Source organism: Globicephala melas, chromosome 13 (genome assembly GCF_963455315.2).
Source record: "Globicephala melas chromosome 13, mGloMel1.2, whole genome shotgun sequence".
Taxonomy (NCBI): domain Eukaryota; kingdom Metazoa; phylum Chordata; class Mammalia; order Artiodactyla; family Delphinidae; genus Globicephala; species Globicephala melas.
Genome location: NC_083326.1, coordinates 54,923,171 through 54,939,176, shown reverse-complemented (window position 1 = coordinate 54,939,176; position 16,006 = coordinate 54,923,171). Strand labels below are relative to the sequence as shown.

Below are 16,006 nucleotides of genomic sequence, written 5' to 3'. Positions count from 1 at the left end.
CCTAAGTGAAGTTGAGAAGGATGGCTTCCATGGGGGAGACGGTCTGTACCATCGTGAAGCCAAGCCCCCGGGGCCCAGGGAAGCAGAGGAGTGGAGCAGCCCTGGCATCGGGTCCTCGGGAGCCCCCCGAGGGTCGGATGCCCACCACCCTCCTCCCCCGTCCTTCGCCGAGGCACCCTCAGAAGCTAAACCAGCCGCTAAGGCCGACTCGCCCTCGAAGAAAAGAGGTAATTGGTGGTTTGGTTTGGCCTCGGCTGCCCGAAAATCTAGGTGGTAAATCTCTCCAGGGTTTCAGTTAGTACTCGGGGGGCTGCCGTGTTGTGTCTGTGCTCCTGACTGGGACCTGCCGCACTCAGAGGGGGCTCAGGCGCCCCTGGAGGTAACTCTGACTCCTCCCTCTCCCGGCCGTGGCTGCTCAGGCCCCTGAGAAGCATTTACTGAAAAACTTACGAAAGCATTAAAATCAGTGAATGACTAAAGTTAACCCCTTTAATGACTAGGTGTGTCAATACGTGACGTAGAATCCCAGACAGTTACGTTTAACAGAAAAAATTAGACTAGAGAAATGCTCACACCTGAAACATCTTGGTTAGTTGAGGCCAAGCTACTGTACTTTTGGTGCAGTAATATGGACCTTAAATAAATGCACACCAGTTACTAGTGTGTGTCTCTTCCTTTGATTGTTGATTGGAATCCTCTAACAGTTAGGAAGACAGGGTGCAGCTCCTGCTCTGCAGCTCTCACTTTGGAAAGTAGTTGACATCCATCAGAACATTCTTCTGTTGAAAAATATAAAGTTGACATTGATACTGGTTACAGTATATCTGAAACACTGGCTTTGGCCTATTTTTAGGAAGTAAAACCTTCCCTAAAAATATTCAATTGTCACATAGAGCCAAACACCTACTTCAACTTTGCAAAACATGCCAGCACCATAAGTTAGACGATCACAAACTGACTTAATAGCCACTACAGGTATGGGCCTTCAGGGTCACTCAGAAGCAGTTCATTTAAAATAAAAGAAATGTCGACTGTCAGGGGTGTTTGTGGCCACATGTGCTCACCCGACCGGTGAGGAACTAGGTACCTGCTTCTCCTAGCTCAGCCCATCTTCTCAAATCACGAGTGCTACTCTAAGAACTGCTAAGGGGGTATCCCGTGTTCCGTGTTTTAGTCCATGGGAATAATGACCCCTGTTCTCGGCACTCAAGGCAGGATAGACTGGAGAGATAGAACACCGAGTGGTGGTTTCCACCATGGATTTGGCCTCATTCTTTTTTCCCCAACTTTTTTTTTTTTTTTTGCGGTACGCAGGCCTCTCACTGTTGTGGGCCTCTCCCGTCGCGGAGCACAGGCTCCGGACGCGCAGGCTCAGCGGCCATGGCTCACGGGCCCAGCCGCTCCACGGCATGTGGGATCTTCCCAGACCGGGGCACGAACCCGCGTCCCCTGCATCGGCAGGTGGACTCTCAACCACTGCACCACCAGGGAAGCCCTGCATTTGGTTTTTGTGTTTAACCTTTTTTGTTTAGAACAGCTCGTGTGCTTGTGCGCACACGAGCGCACACACGCACACACCCGCCACTACCACTCTTTCCCTCTCTGCACCCATGATACTGACCTGTTGAAGAGCCCAGGCTATTGTCTTGTGTACTTACTTTCTCACAGTCTGGATGTATCTGATTGTTTTTTCAAAGGGACATTCCCGTATTTCCTTAAACTGGAACTTAAGTCTTCTAACATTAAAAAAGTAAAAATAAACAAGTGAAACTAAGTTTACTAACGTATTCTATCTAAAGCAGTAATTTCAAACTATTATAGTTTTAACAAGTAATTAATGTAGACGTTATGGAGCTATTTTACATTTTTTATAGTAAGCCTTGGAAAGCTGGTATGTGTTTTTCGTTGTTTTTTTTAACATCATTGTTCTTTGGATATATACAAATTAAAACCAGAATGACCAGAATAAAAATAGTAGCGCCATCATATGTTGGTGAGGAAGCAGAGGCATTGGATCATAATTTTGGGAAAATATACTAGACAAGTGAAAATTACGTTCACACAAAAACCTGTACGGTAATTTTAATAGCAGATTTATACTTAATAGTCTCAAACTAGAAATAACCCAGATGTCCTTTGAATGGTGAATGGTTAAGCAACCTGTAATAAGTGCTTCATACCATGAAATACTAAGGGAAAAAAAGGAACAAACTAGTGATAATACGCAAGAACTTGGATGAATCTGAGGAAATTATGATGAGTAAAGATAGCAAGCAAGCCAATGTGAAAAAGTTACATGTGGTATGATTCTATTTATATAACATGCTTGAAGTTACCAAGTTAGAGAAGGGAAGAACAGATTAGCGGCAGCTGGGGGTTAGCAGTGGGGTGGGGGAGGGAACAAGAGAGAAGTGGGTAGAGCTGTAAACGGTCGCAGCAGGATCTGTGTGGTGACAGTATTTTATGTTGACTGTGATGGTAGACGCATGAAATGCACGTGTTGAAATAGCACAGAACTAAAGATAAACACGCACACACTTCTCACGTTTTACAGACCTCACTCAGATTAGGTCAGGTCACGTGCACAGCAGCCACGTGTGGCAGTGATGAGTGGGCAGCACAGCTCTAGAGGCGTGATTGGATTTGGGTTAAATATTCTTTATTTTTTGAATTGAAGATGCTCCCTACTGCATCTCATCATGTCCCACTATGAGATGCTAACCGTGATCCTGTGTCGAAGGCATTGACTGCCAGGTTTGCCCACGGTGAGGGGTCCTGCCCTCCACAGGCACCGAGTGAGCACCCTGTTCCCCGCAAGCCTCCCCTCGTGGCTTTAGAATGATGGCCTCTTTCTCCATGCTGGTAGTCACATCAGGTTCGGGTTCGGTCTCCTTTGTTCGTGCTGTAAATATAATAAACGTTAACCTTCAAGTGTAAACGATTTAGGGCCCAGGATTATTCACGTGAGAGCAGGTGAAAGAATGCGTGACTCAGCGCGTGTTTATTGGGCGGCTGTCAGGAGTGTGACCCTGACGCCCTCTTCCATTCGCGTGGATGATGAGAACCCACACAGGGAAAGAGGTTAGTTGACACCTTTAAAAATACAACGTAATTCCAATCATCGTCTGTTTTATTACTTGCAAACCTTTGTTTTCTTGCAGAGTTGTAAATGAAGAATAACCAAGTTCTCATCTCCAATGGTTTTTTTTTTTTTTTTTAAACGAAAACAGGTGTCCACAAGAGAAGCCAGCACCAGGGACCTGATGATATTTACCTGGATGACCTGAAGGCGCTAGAACCTGAGGTCGCAGCTCTCTATTTCCCCAAAAGGTAGTGGATTTTATATTGAAGGGTGGGCAGCTCTGAAATATTCTCTATGTTTCTAGAGCAGAGCATTCTGTCTGAGAAAAAAGAGCATGGGGATGGTATCCTTTAGCTAATAAGTTGGATGATTGCTTCAGATTTTGGAAAATTCAGAAATTGTACATGTGTTGTTTTGACTGTAGTGATTTGAAATTAATAATTTACCTATTTATGAAAACATTTTCAATACAGTAAGAAGGTAAGGTGTACTAGTGAAGCCTACGTAAGGGCCTAACAGTGGGTGTGACTTCAGTTTAGCAACTCCTGTTCATTAGCATTTGTTTCCTTTACTATGTATTTTAAAGGTAAAATATCTTTATTCAGAGATGCTTTGCAAAGAAGGCCTCCACTCTTCACTGAGTCTCCGCTTGCAGTCCTGGGTCTGGTGGGGCCCCTTCTAGGGCCTGCACACCCCTGGAGCTCAGCTCTCCGCAACCCCTGGCACCCCTCCCCCTTCTCCTCCGTGACTCTCACCTTGGAATAACACCGAGATCTCAGCAGCGATAGACTTGCACTGTTTTCCCAAGGTCACTTCCATTCTTGGGGAAATGCCATGATAATACTCCATCTATGATTATAAAAAACAATTTACTTTTCTCGTGAGAAGTATGGCTTGAATATACTGAGCCACAGTCACACATAATTAAACATTTTTAGGTAAATTATTGAAAAGCATGTCTTAAGTTTTTATTTAAAATAGAAAGATGGGATTGAAAAGAAGATACTTAAATTTTTACAGATAGTTTTGGAAGATCCTTAAAACTCCTTCCTAGCTTTCTGCCCTACATTGTCTCCAAGTATCCACTTCTTTTGAAGTAATAGCTGGGTTTTTAAGGTGAGAGAACTGAAAACTGGTCCTTTTTTTTTTCCAATAAGAAAGTTAAAATGTAAGCTGTCTTAAAATTATCTCTTTGTTTCCAATCTCCCAGTCCTTAATCATTTATTTACGCTGGGATTCCTAAGACAGATTTCTTAGTTTCCCTTTTAAAAAATGGGGAAGCGTGACTACTGCAGTGGGGCCTCCCTGTGCTGTTATAACTTCACCATCTGGGACCGTTGCCATTCACCAAGCCTTACCTCAGAAGCTGGTTGTTTCTAGAGACATTCATCAACACTGAGAGACAGTGAGATTATTGAAATGCTTGTAAGCATTTGTTTTATCATCGTGGCCATTGCCGTCTTGACTGAATAGCCAGTATTTGTAATTAGAGCTCAACTTTGCCCTAAATCACATCAGTCTCTTGGGTTTGGCGGCCTGTTGAGTCAGGTGGGTCCTCTGTGCATTTAAGTGGTGGCGTCGGTGAGGGTCACACCAGCTGCTCTGACTGATAAAACTCAAGACCTTGGTGGCTTGACCACAGCAGTTGATTTCTTGCTCACGTGATGCTGTTCTAGTGCTGGTGTTTGGTGGGAGGCCTTGCACACAGGCTCAGGAGCGCAAGCTCCTTCCATCCTGAGCCTCCACCATGCCCTCCGGGGCCTCAGTGGGGAAAGGAGAGGATCACGTGGGGCAGTTTACTCAGGGGCCCAGCTTGGGGAGGACACAGCACACGCCTTCTGTCCACATGGACAGCTCAGTCATCTGATCAAGTGGCCACACGTGACTGCAGGGGGGGCCTAGCCGTGTGCCTAGGAGGTTGAAGACAAGGGTGTTTGTGTTTTACTCCAGGGGTCGGCCTGCACTGGGACCCCAGCGTAACAGCAGGTTTTGCTGCTTTAGGTGGCTTTGGCTTTTTCACCATTTCCAGTGAGGAACACATTCTGTTGATCCGATTGATCTCAGTATTGTGATATGTGTGTACATTGCTCTTAGGAGAGAGAATTCCCAAAAACCTAAAGCTTTCTTCAGAGGCTCAGATACAAAACATGATCGTGTTCGAAACTGCTTTCTATTTATGACATAGCTGTACTCTGCTGCCACCTACTGTTCAAATTTCAGATTTTTCCCTAACGGTCATATAACTTCACTGGATAGCCCATACATTCATATACTGGCTTTTTTTTAAAAAAAAAAAAGTAAAAGAATTTGAAAATTCTAGAACAGTATTTCAATGTGACGTTGAAATAGAGCAGTAAACATTCATGACTAACAGGCTTAACGGCGTCATTTCCTTGGGTTTTTTTTCTCTCAAACTTATGCTCCATTACAGAAAGTTTCCTTTAGGATCAGCTTCTAAAACCTTATTTAGAAAAGTGAAAATATTGAATACCCTCGACTTTGGTTCTGGCGCTCACTAGTGTAAAACAGCTTATTTCTAGTTTCTCACTACATTTTCTTTCTTGAGGTGTGTCTAGGCTCCTGAGAATTTTCACTTGGTTAATTTCTTTGTTGTATTTCGTGAAGTAACAGATGATTTAGAAAAGCCTTGTTTTTAAAAATAATACAACCTTGGACTACAGCATTTTCTACAGGATGTATATAGCACTGCAGCCTTTTCTAGGAAGTTAAGATCAAAAGGTTTTCAAACATCAGATTTTTCTTAATTACTCTGTCATTTTCATCATACGATGTAAATAAATGCTTATAACTCTTTTGCCCCTTTAAGTCAGAACTGCCACCTTTGAAAAGTTCGCATTACTGTGAATGACAGTAGTGATGTTTGTGACGTGTTCACTGTATCCAGTTAATTCCTCAGCAGTGCTGTTAGGTTATTTCAGTGTAATCTGTGATAGGATTTTCAGCACTCCCTAAGGAAAGCCGCATCCGATGGCAGGTCAGCCTGCTCCTCTTCACAGCGCCCAGGGAGCCCTGTGGTTGGGAAGCTGGGAACGCGGGCAGCTGTGTGAAGGCCATACTTTCCTCCCGCAGCGAGTCGGAGCCCGGCTCCAGGCAGTGGCCCGAGTCCGACACGCTCTCTGGCTCCCAGTCCCCACAGTCTGTGGGCAGCGCGGCCGCCGACAGCGGCACCGAGTGCCTCTCAGACTCTGCCATGGACTTGCCCGACGTCACCCTGTCCCTCTGCGGGGGCCTCAGCGAGAACGGAGAGATTTCTAAAGGTAGGCCAGCAGTCACGCCTGCCCCACTGAGAAAGCAGCCTTGAGCCGTTGTGGGAATCCAGCTCGCGGGGTCTTGTGCAGGTAACCGGGGTCCCCCTTTGCTGTCGGACTCTTGGCCCTTCACTTAGGTACCTTGTGTTGGGGTGACGCCACAGGTAAATGGGTGGCAGATGGCACGTGTCTGGGGCCGAGGTCTTGGGCGGCCCGCCTGCTGGGCGGCCGGGGTCAGTGCAGCTCTGGCCACCGTCTCTTCTGTAAGGTTGTTGGAAGAGTAGTTGTGGGACTGGGGCCTGGCTGCCCCAAGTCTGAGACAGGAGAGGAGGGCCTGAGGCTGCCAAAATTGATTGTCTTCTGAGTAGATGGATGTTTCTGGCTAAAGGTAGAAGGGATTACTTTCTGTCTCATCTTGAGAGTTGGCGCAGGAGAGTAAAGGTGCTCAAGACAAGACAAGGGAGCTGCTTAGCGGGGCCGGTTCAGACGACTCTGCTGTGGCTTGAGCAGCCGTGTGTACGTCTGTCCCAAGTTATTTGGCCTTTCTGGTTTTCCCTCCTTTTGTAAACTGAACTCTTCTTAATGTTTTCTCAGTTTGGCTAGTGGCCCTTGATTGACTTTCCTCTAAGGAAAGATTTTCTTTTTACAACTAACATCATCCTTCATCTTCTGCATGTGGCAGGCCAGGCACCCTGAGCCTCACGTCTGTGCTTCCCTGAATCTTCTTTTTCTTAGCGTCACAGGGTGATCACTGTGCCTCTTTTCCACCTCTTAATTCTATTTGTTTGTTTTACTTTTTGCTAGAAATTAAGAGCGTGTTATTACGGCCAGTGGTTCCTTCTAGGGACAAAGTTAAATAGGTCACATTTTAATTATAATCCTCATAAGCCTTCACTTTAAAAAATATAGGTGGAGGAGGGGATATACAATTTATGTAAACTATAAAATTTATACTTAAAAAGAATATTGTTCACTTAGGTAGAGTTTGTCATTGGGGGAGGCAGAAACGGCAAGTAAAAGTAATAAAATACAGACTGCCAGGAGGAGCAACCCCAGGGAGAATTGCCTCTGTTGGCCTGCATCAGAGCGCAGGGTTGCGATCAGCATACAGAAGTTCATGCGCAGTTCTCGTTTATTCTGCAAGAGCTTGGAATTTATTTCTTGACGAGACCCTACGCCAAATTCTGGTGTGTGTTTGGTTTCTTTCCTCCAAGCATTGTAAAATGTTCTGATTATTTTTTCTAACGTAGCTTGTACTTGTGCACTTAATGCTGTAAGACCCCCACGAGTATTCCCCAGGTATGCAGTCTCTCCTGCTTAGAAGAATGAAGCTCAGTTTTCACTGGTTACGGAGTGGAGCGTGTGCACGTCTGTGCCTTCGTATCTTCCTCCCTCTCGCCACATCTGTAATCTATTTTCCTAGGAGTCCTGGTTTATCCCTTTCTCCCATTTTTCTTTTTTTTAATTTTTTTTACATCTTTATTGGAGTATAATTGCTTTACAATGGTGTGTTAGTTTCTGCTTTATAACAAAGGGAATCAGTTATACATATACATGTGTTCCCATATCTCTTCCCTCTTGCGTCTCCCTCCCTCCCACCCTCCCTATCCCACCCCTCCAGGCGGTCACAAAGCACCGAGCTGATCTCCCTGTGCTATGCGGCTGCTTCCCACTAGCTATCTACCTTACGTTTGGTAGTGTATATATGTCCATGCCTCTCTCTCTCGCTTTGTCACAGCTTACCCTTCCCCCTCCCCATATCCTCAAGTCCATTCTCTAGTAGGTCTGTCTGTGTCTTTATTCCTGTCTTACCCCTAGGTTCTTCATGACATTTTTTTTTCTTAAATTCTATATATGTATGTGTTAGCATACGGTATTTGTCTTTCTCTTTCTGACTTACTTCCATTTTTCTTTGTTTGTTTGTTTGGTTTTTGGTTTTTAGTTTTGTTCTATCCCATCTGCGGGAGGAGTGGTAGCAGAGGAGGAGTAGAAAAGAAGTGTTCTTTCTTGTCCTGGGGGGGAAAAAACCTCAAGTGTCTGACATTTGCTTTTGATGCATATAAAAAAGTTAGTTGGTGGGTTTCTTGTTTGTTTGTTTTAAAGGACTTTTTAAAAATCTTATAGTCCCTTCAATGTAGGTAGTATTGTGATAATCTCATATGGGTATTTATTTATGTAATCTCTAACCAAATGGATAATTATTGTTTTACACTGCAGAGAAATTTATGGAGCATATCATTACTTACCATGAATTTGCAGAAAACCCTGGACTTATAGACAATCCCAACCTTGTAATACGGATATATAACCGGTAAATACTCTTGCTTTTGTAATTATTAAATACTCTTGCAGGTTTTTTTCCCCAAGTGCTGTTTTTAACCATTACAGTCTTTCTTGCTATAAAATATGACATTTCATATAAACGAGCTAATGGGCAGTGAGTGACTCTGAAGTGAAGGTAAAGCCTCAGCTTTATTTTCAAATGAGGTGTTGAAATGCTACTCTGTTTTATATTGGGTGGGCCAAAAAGTGCCTTCAGTTTTTTAAGTAAAATTAAAGGCACATTTTTCATTTTCACCAAGAACTTTATTGAACAACGTATTCACCCTTTTGTTCCACTACCTTCTGCCATTTTTCAGGCAACTTTGTAATTCCATCTTCCCAAAACTTTTTATCTTTTTTGAGCAAAGAACTGTTCCAGGTGCCTTTTGCAGTCTTCCAGGGAATTGAAAATTTCTTCCATTAAGAGAATTTTGTAAAGAGCGAAATGAATGGCAATCCGAAGGTGCAGTGTCTGGTGAATACGGCGGATGAATCAGAACTTCCCAGCCAGGCTGTGACAGCTTTTGCCGGTCATCAAAGAAACATGCGGTCTTGCGTTATCCTGGTGGAAGATTACCCGTTTTCTGTTGATTAATTCCGGTCGCTTTTTGTCAAGTGCTGCTTTCAAGTTGGTCTGATTGGGAGAGGTACTTGTTGGAATTAATCATTTGGTTTTCCGGAAGGAGCTCATAATAGAGGACTCCCTTCCATCCCCACCACATATACAACATCACCTTCTTTGGATGAAGACTGGCCTTTGGTGTGGTCGGTGGTGGTTCATTTCGCTTGCCCCACGCTCTCTTCCGTTCCACATTGTTGTACAGTATCCACTTTTCATCGCCCATCACAATTTGCTTTAAAAACGGAATGTTTTCATTACATTTCAATAGAGAATCACATGCAGAAATATAGTCAAGAAGGTTTTTTTCCCTTAACTTATGGAGAACCCAAACATCAAAGCGATTCCCATGACCAGGCTGGTGCAAATGATTTTCATACTCATATTTTGAGTATGTCAGCTATCTCCCATGTGGTATAACGTTGATTGTTCTCAATTATGGTTTTGGTTTGATTGCTGTCAACTTCAGCTGGTCTGCCCCTGACTGTGGAGCATCATCCAGCGAAAATCTCCAGCACGAAACTTCACAAACCACTTTTGAAACGTTCAGTCACAGCACCTTCTCCATACACTGCACAAATCTTTGTATGCGTTTCAGTTGCATTTTTACCTTTCTTGAAATCATAAAGCATAATATGCTGAAAATGTTGCTTTTTTCTTCCAGCTTCAGTGTTAAAATGGCTACACAAAAATTCACCAATTTTGATGTCTTTCTTTCTTTTAAATTTATTTATTTTTGGTTGCATTGGGTCTTCGTTGCTGCGCGCAGGCTTTCTCTACTTGCGGCGAGTGGGGGCTACTCTTCGTTGTGGTGTGTGGGCTTCTCATTGCGGTGGCTTCTCTTGTTGCGGAGCATGGGCTCTAGGTGCGCAGGCTTCAGTAGTTGTGGCGCGTGGGCTCAGTAGTTGTGGCTCACGAGCTCTAGAGCACAGGTCAGTAGTTGTGGCGCACGGACTTAGTTGCTCCACAGCATGTGGGATCTTCCTGGACCGGGGATCGAACCCCTGTCCCCTGCATTGGCAGGCGGGTGCTTAACCACTGCGCCACCAGGGAAGCCCCATAAGTCTTTTTTTTTAAATGCATGCTGATGTGACACCTGTCACAATACAATCTAACAAAATTGTTTCAAATGAAGTTAAAGACAACTGAGTGCTACTAGAGCCATCCTACGGAAATAACCGAGCAAACCTTTTGGCCCACCCAGTACCTTGTGCTGCTTCTCTGCTCAGAGAAGTTTGGCTTGAAGCAAAGATTACTTATGTGGCAAGCAACTGAGCTGATCATCTTTTCATTGAAGAGAATAAGGCATTTTATGTGGTATTTCTCCCTCCCGCCGTCTCCTCTCTTGTGTGACGGTGTTGCACGGTTTTACTCTCACAGTTACTACAACTGGGCGTTGGCGGCTCCCATGATCCTCAGCCTGCAGGTCTTCCAGAAGAGCTTACCTAAGGTGAGATCCTCCGCTGTTTGTTGCCCCCCTCAGAGGTATCTACAGCATGTAGTGCTTCGAAAAATCCAGATGTGCATATTTCTAAACTGGGTGCTGTTCAGTTTGATTTAATATTCTAAAATTAGTATTATCACTCAAATTATCTCATACCCCAAAGTGCAGGAAATTACCTGGGCTGCCATATCTTTGCCATTTTTACTAGATATTTATACCGGTTTCTGATGATATATGAAGGTTGAGAGATTTTACTGATTGTTAGTTAAATATAGAATAAGTGAAAACATTTCCTCCCGTTAATATGGAAAGAAGCAGCGAGAAGAGGGTGATGTGGCCGCCAGAAGCGTGGCATCGGTGTGGTTCATTCAGCTGGTGGTTAAAACATGTAGAACGTGAAGCTTTGCTCTGAATCTGTCCACCAAGACGACATCATCAGCCTAGCTGGTCCTCATAACTCATGAGAACCACGTTTCCCAAGGGTAGAGAAATGAGAGCAGGCTGCCTGCCAGCCCCTAAGAGGGCTGCTCCTACGTAGCCAGACCACCCAACCTCATACCACAGAACTGCCACAAAAGAGGACACTGTCCATCTTTCAGAGGAGTCTGGGAGGTGTGGAAAGCGTTGCTCACCATCCTGCACATTAATGGTTGAAAGGAGTCGAGTGCCTTGTGACTGACAGATGGCTAGACTCACCTGTGTTGATTGTTTTCAGGCCACAGTTGAGTCCTGGGTCAAAGATAAGATGCCAAAGAAATCTGGTCGCTGGTGGTTTTGGCGTAAGAGAGAGAGCATAACCAAACAGGTAACTGAGCTGGAGGTAATCCTTTCCATGGGCTGAAAAGAAGTGAATCTTTGGTTTATTCAAAAGAAACCTTTTTGCCAAGCACAAGTCGGGCCACATAATGCTCTTTTAATAATGTAGTCACCGTGTTTAAACAGTTACGTGGGCAGGGCTGATGCTAGGTGCTTCCCATGCGGCATTACCTCTCACCTTTACGACAGCCCAGCAGTGTAGATGTTTGGATCCCTGTTTTACAGGTGAGGAAGCTGGAACACAAGGAGGTGACGTAGCTCGACCGAGGGCACGTAACTGGTGAGGGCTGGAGCTGGGCTGTGACCTTAAGTCTGCCCCAAGAGCTGATGCCGTTTCCACCGTGCCGCATCACCGGCTGGAAGCCAGAGCTTGCCACCTTCCCCCGCTGGCGGGAGGGGCATCAGTCCCCCCGTTCTGCAGGTCCAGCATCCCTGCCGCGGACCTAGTTTTATTATGCTGTGTGACTGAGCTGGTGCTCTCTCAACAATTCCTGCCCCTGACTTTGTGGAGGCAGCTTTTTGCACAAACAGCATATGACTTCTCTCTCAGGTTTCTGTCCTTTTGGCTCAAACTAGAGGAAGTTGTTTCTTAAGCGTTTTTAAGTTGCGGATTCAGAAAGCAGTTTTGCTCGTCCCTGGAGAGAGCTACTGTACTGAGGAACTTTTGCTTGTCCGTAGGGGGAGAACTGCACATTGTCATTGTTATCTTGCCGTTCCAGCTGCCAGAGGCCAAGGAAGGGAAATCGGAGGTGCCGCCGCCCATCGACCGGCCGTCGAGCGCGAAGGAGCCAGCCAGTGGCAGGTGGGGGCCCCCGGTCTCTCCAGGCTCCCCCGCCTCGGCCACTGCATTCAAGCTGATGTTGGCCGTTTTGTTTAATTCTTAGTCAGAAATGTCTTTGTCCTGTGGACGTGCATGACAGTCAGTGGCTTCCTTCTGCTGCTCAGTTAGCAGATGATAACTTCCGCTTTTCTTTAAAAAATATCATCAGCTTCAGGACTCCCCTGGCGGTCCAGTGTTAGGACTCAGCACTCTCACTGCTGGGGCCCCAGGTTCAGTCCCTGGTCAGGAAACCAAGATTCTGCAAGCCGTGCCGTGTAGCATGGGGGTGTGTGTGGGGTGTGTGTGCGCGCGTCTGCATGTGCGTAGACTATATCATCAGCTTACAGTAAATATACTCCTCACTGCTTCCTGAATACCTTGCTCCTGTCCTGGAGCCATGGACTCGGATGCCCTGAAATGCAGGCCTTTGGGAAGCAGATCTTGCGGAATTGTGAGATGTGCTGTCCCTGGTGCCCTGCTCCCTGGCTGTCAGGCACAGCAGGGGAGACGTAACAGGATCTGAGTTGGGCGTGGGTCCCTTTCATTTCTTGGAAGGAGTAGAGCTGCCTTGGACATGTGGATTGGCTGCCCCGTGGATTGGTGCCACGACATACCCCATTCTTGTTTCTGCCACCCTGTTTCTTCCTCCATCAGGTTCTTTTCTCTTCCCTTTTCTCTAAACACTTGGGTTTATCTATCTTCTTGCTCTTTACCCTCTTCTTTTGAAAGGACTGTATAAAATCTTGTTAGTTTCTTAAATCACTAAGAAAGATTTTAAAGATTTGTATCTTTAGAAACATACACATCCTTTTCAACAAGAATCAGCGGGCCTAGTAGCATTCACTGGTTGTAGCAGAAAATGGCCAGTCACAGTGGGCGAGTAACCGCCGGCCAGTTGTAGAGGGAGGAGGAATACACAGGTGTGTACCCTGGGTCTGGGGAACAGCTCCTCCTAGAATGGATTTGGGATCTCTTTCTCTTCTTGATCCTAAATGAAATGCTGTCGTCTGTAAAACGTCCCGCTGCCTCTTCAGTAACGGGGTTGTGTTGAACAGGCCGGCTGAGGAAGACTCATCGAGTGACGAGGGGTCCCAGGAGCTGGAAGAATCCATCCAAGTGGACCCCATCCCTACGGAGCCGCCGAGCCACAGCAGCACCACCTCCTATAAGAAGTCTCTTCGTCTGTCCTCAGACCAGATCGTGAGTTGCATGTGGTCTGGGTGGATCCAAGTCACGTGAGCTCAGTAACTGTTTAACTCGACGGGTCTCCTCTCCTGTCCACCTGGCCCCAAGCCTTACACACGTGGCCCAGCGTGTGGTCGTGGAAATGCTCACCTACGTCCGGGACAGCAGCGTCCCTCACACTGGGACCACCTGAGGACCTGCAGCACGCTTCCTCCTCCTCCACCCCCGGGCCTCCCACCTCCGTGTCTGGGAGTGAACCAGGGCATCTGTGTTCTCAGCCTGTTTCCAGGATGAATGTTTTTTTTGTTGTTGTTTGTTTTTTTAAAGAATTGTGTTGCATTCTTTTTCCTTTTTTAATTAATTTTTGGCTGTGTTGGGTCTTCGTTTCTGTGCGAGGGCTTTCTCTAGTTGGGGCAAGCGGGGGCCACTCTTCATCGCAGCGCGCGGGCCTCTCACTGTCGCAGCCTCTCTTGCTGCGGAGCACAGGCTCCAGACGCACAGGCTCAGTTAGTTGTGGCTCACGGGCCTAGTTGCTCCGTGGCATGTGGGATCTTCCCAGACCAGGGCTCGAACCCGTGTCTCCTGCATTGGCAGGCAGATTCTCAACCACTGCGCCACCAGGGAAGCCCCCTCCAGGATGAATCTTATACGTCTGGCCCAGCACTGGGCCACACACTGTCTTTTAGGAGCCGCAACCATAGGGAAATGACATTTTCTTACTTAGATGCAGTTTCCCCCTTCCTTTTTATTTCCCACTCCCTGACTTCCACCCATTTTCAATATGAAATTGTCCTGCTGTGCTCCAGGGCAGTCCCGGTACAGAGGAAAAGGTTGGCGGAGGGCGGGGTGGGTTGTGATCAGAAGAGTGCCTGGCACCTAACACATGGTTCAGGCAGTGGCTCGTGTGAGCCACGGGTGCAGCCCCGAGCCATCCTTCCTGAGCTGGGATCCCAAAACGCTGCTGCTGGTTTGGGGAATGTTCAGATTCTATTCAAAAACTGTGTTTTCCGCTGATTTTCTTGGCTTTTTTTTTTTTTTTTTTTAAACAGTTACTATGTCTTGTGTATTTCCGTGCATTCTTTCTGTGTTCACACACACACATTTATATATTTAAGAGGCTGGGATCCTTCTTCACGTAACATTGTATCATAAGCAGTTTCTCTGACCACATATTCCTGGAAAGTGTGACTTAATTGTTGCATGTAATTCCATCAAAGTGATGTGCTATTAATTTTCAAAACTCTGATTTTTATTCTTATACTTCTTATAAAAGGCAAAACTGAAGCTCCAAGACGGCCCAAATGACGTCGTGTTTAGCATTACAACCCAGTATCAAGGCACCTGCCGCTGTGCGGGGACCATTTACCTGTGGGACTGGAACGACAAGGTCATCATTTCTGACATCGACGGGACGATAACCAAGTAAGCAGGAGCCTTGGGGTGACAGGGGAGGGGGCCCAGCTCAGTGTGTGGTGGTGGTGGGGGTCCCTCACCTGGGCAACCAGCCACCATCAGGAGAGTTTTTAAACTGTACACACTGAGATGCCCTGAGTGCAGTCCCCACAGAGTCATCTTATGGAGGGAGGAAATAGGTGGGACCGTACAGATATAACGTCAAAAATGACACTTGGGGAATTCCCTGGAGGCCCAGTGGTTACGAGTGCGGTGGCCCAGGTTCAGTCCCTGGTTGGGGAACTGAGATCCCGCAAGCCGTGCAGCGCAGCCAAAAAAAAAATATTAATGATAACTTCGGAGGATTTAGTTATTTGGTCTCCAGATTCTGGTATCGGGGGGAAGAGGCAGCTGTTGAGATTAGGGAGGAGAAAAACAGGATGTGTGGTGGTCAATTCCCTCATGTCTGATTGCTCTTCTGCAACCCTGGACCCCGGTGGGGTCCTTGTCTCCTGTGCACAGGCCAAGGAAACCGCCGTTGGGCATTGTCCCTCCACCTCTCCCCCGTCCGGCGGCTGCTGGCAGCTCGTATTTAACTAAATAGGTAAACACTTGGCTTTACATGCTTGATTCCTGATACCTTTGTCTGTTTCTGCCCTCTTAGGTCTGATGCTTTAGGACAGATCCTTCCACAGCTGGGTAAAGACTGGACTCATCAGGGTATCGCAAAGCTCTACCATTCCATCAATGAGTAGGTATCCCGACCCACGTGTCTGGTGAGCTAGAATTTTGCTTGAAAAAGCTAGGAAAAGGTGTTCATCAGCCAGTCCACAGAAATCTTGTTCATGCGTCAGCTATTCCCGCTCTCCTTTCCCACCCCTTCCTAGAGCCTCACGCAGGGGAAAGTGTGAGCCGCCATCTGTGGGACAGGAGCTCTGTGCCCGGCATGGTATGCGTTGTTACGCATGTTAACCTTGTCATCTTGTTTTCACAGGGCTGTGGGTTGTAGGCACTGCCTGTGTCTATAATCATAGCTGTACTTGGGGGTTTTAGCTGT

At 46.3% G+C, this 16,006-nt stretch overlaps 1 protein-coding gene across 1 annotated transcript in view; it reads left to right on the top strand.

Moving 5' to 3' along the window:
• The window catches only part of LPIN2 (lipin 2), an 82,067-nt gene that overhangs the window by 60,657 nt on the left and 5,404 nt on the right, over nucleotides 1–16,006 (top strand). The window contains 11 exon segments of the mRNA XM_060310121.1: nucleotides 7–126; nucleotides 129–227; nucleotides 3,231–3,330; nucleotides 6,173–6,360; nucleotides 8,569–8,662; nucleotides 10,673–10,742; nucleotides 11,452–11,541; nucleotides 12,272–12,354; nucleotides 13,428–13,572; nucleotides 14,831–14,979; nucleotides 15,614–15,700. Of these exon segments, the coding sequence (XP_060166104.1) occupies nucleotides 7–126; nucleotides 129–227; nucleotides 3,231–3,330; nucleotides 6,173–6,360; nucleotides 8,569–8,662; nucleotides 10,673–10,742; nucleotides 11,452–11,541; nucleotides 12,272–12,354; nucleotides 13,428–13,572; nucleotides 14,831–14,979; nucleotides 15,614–15,700 (1,225 nt within the window).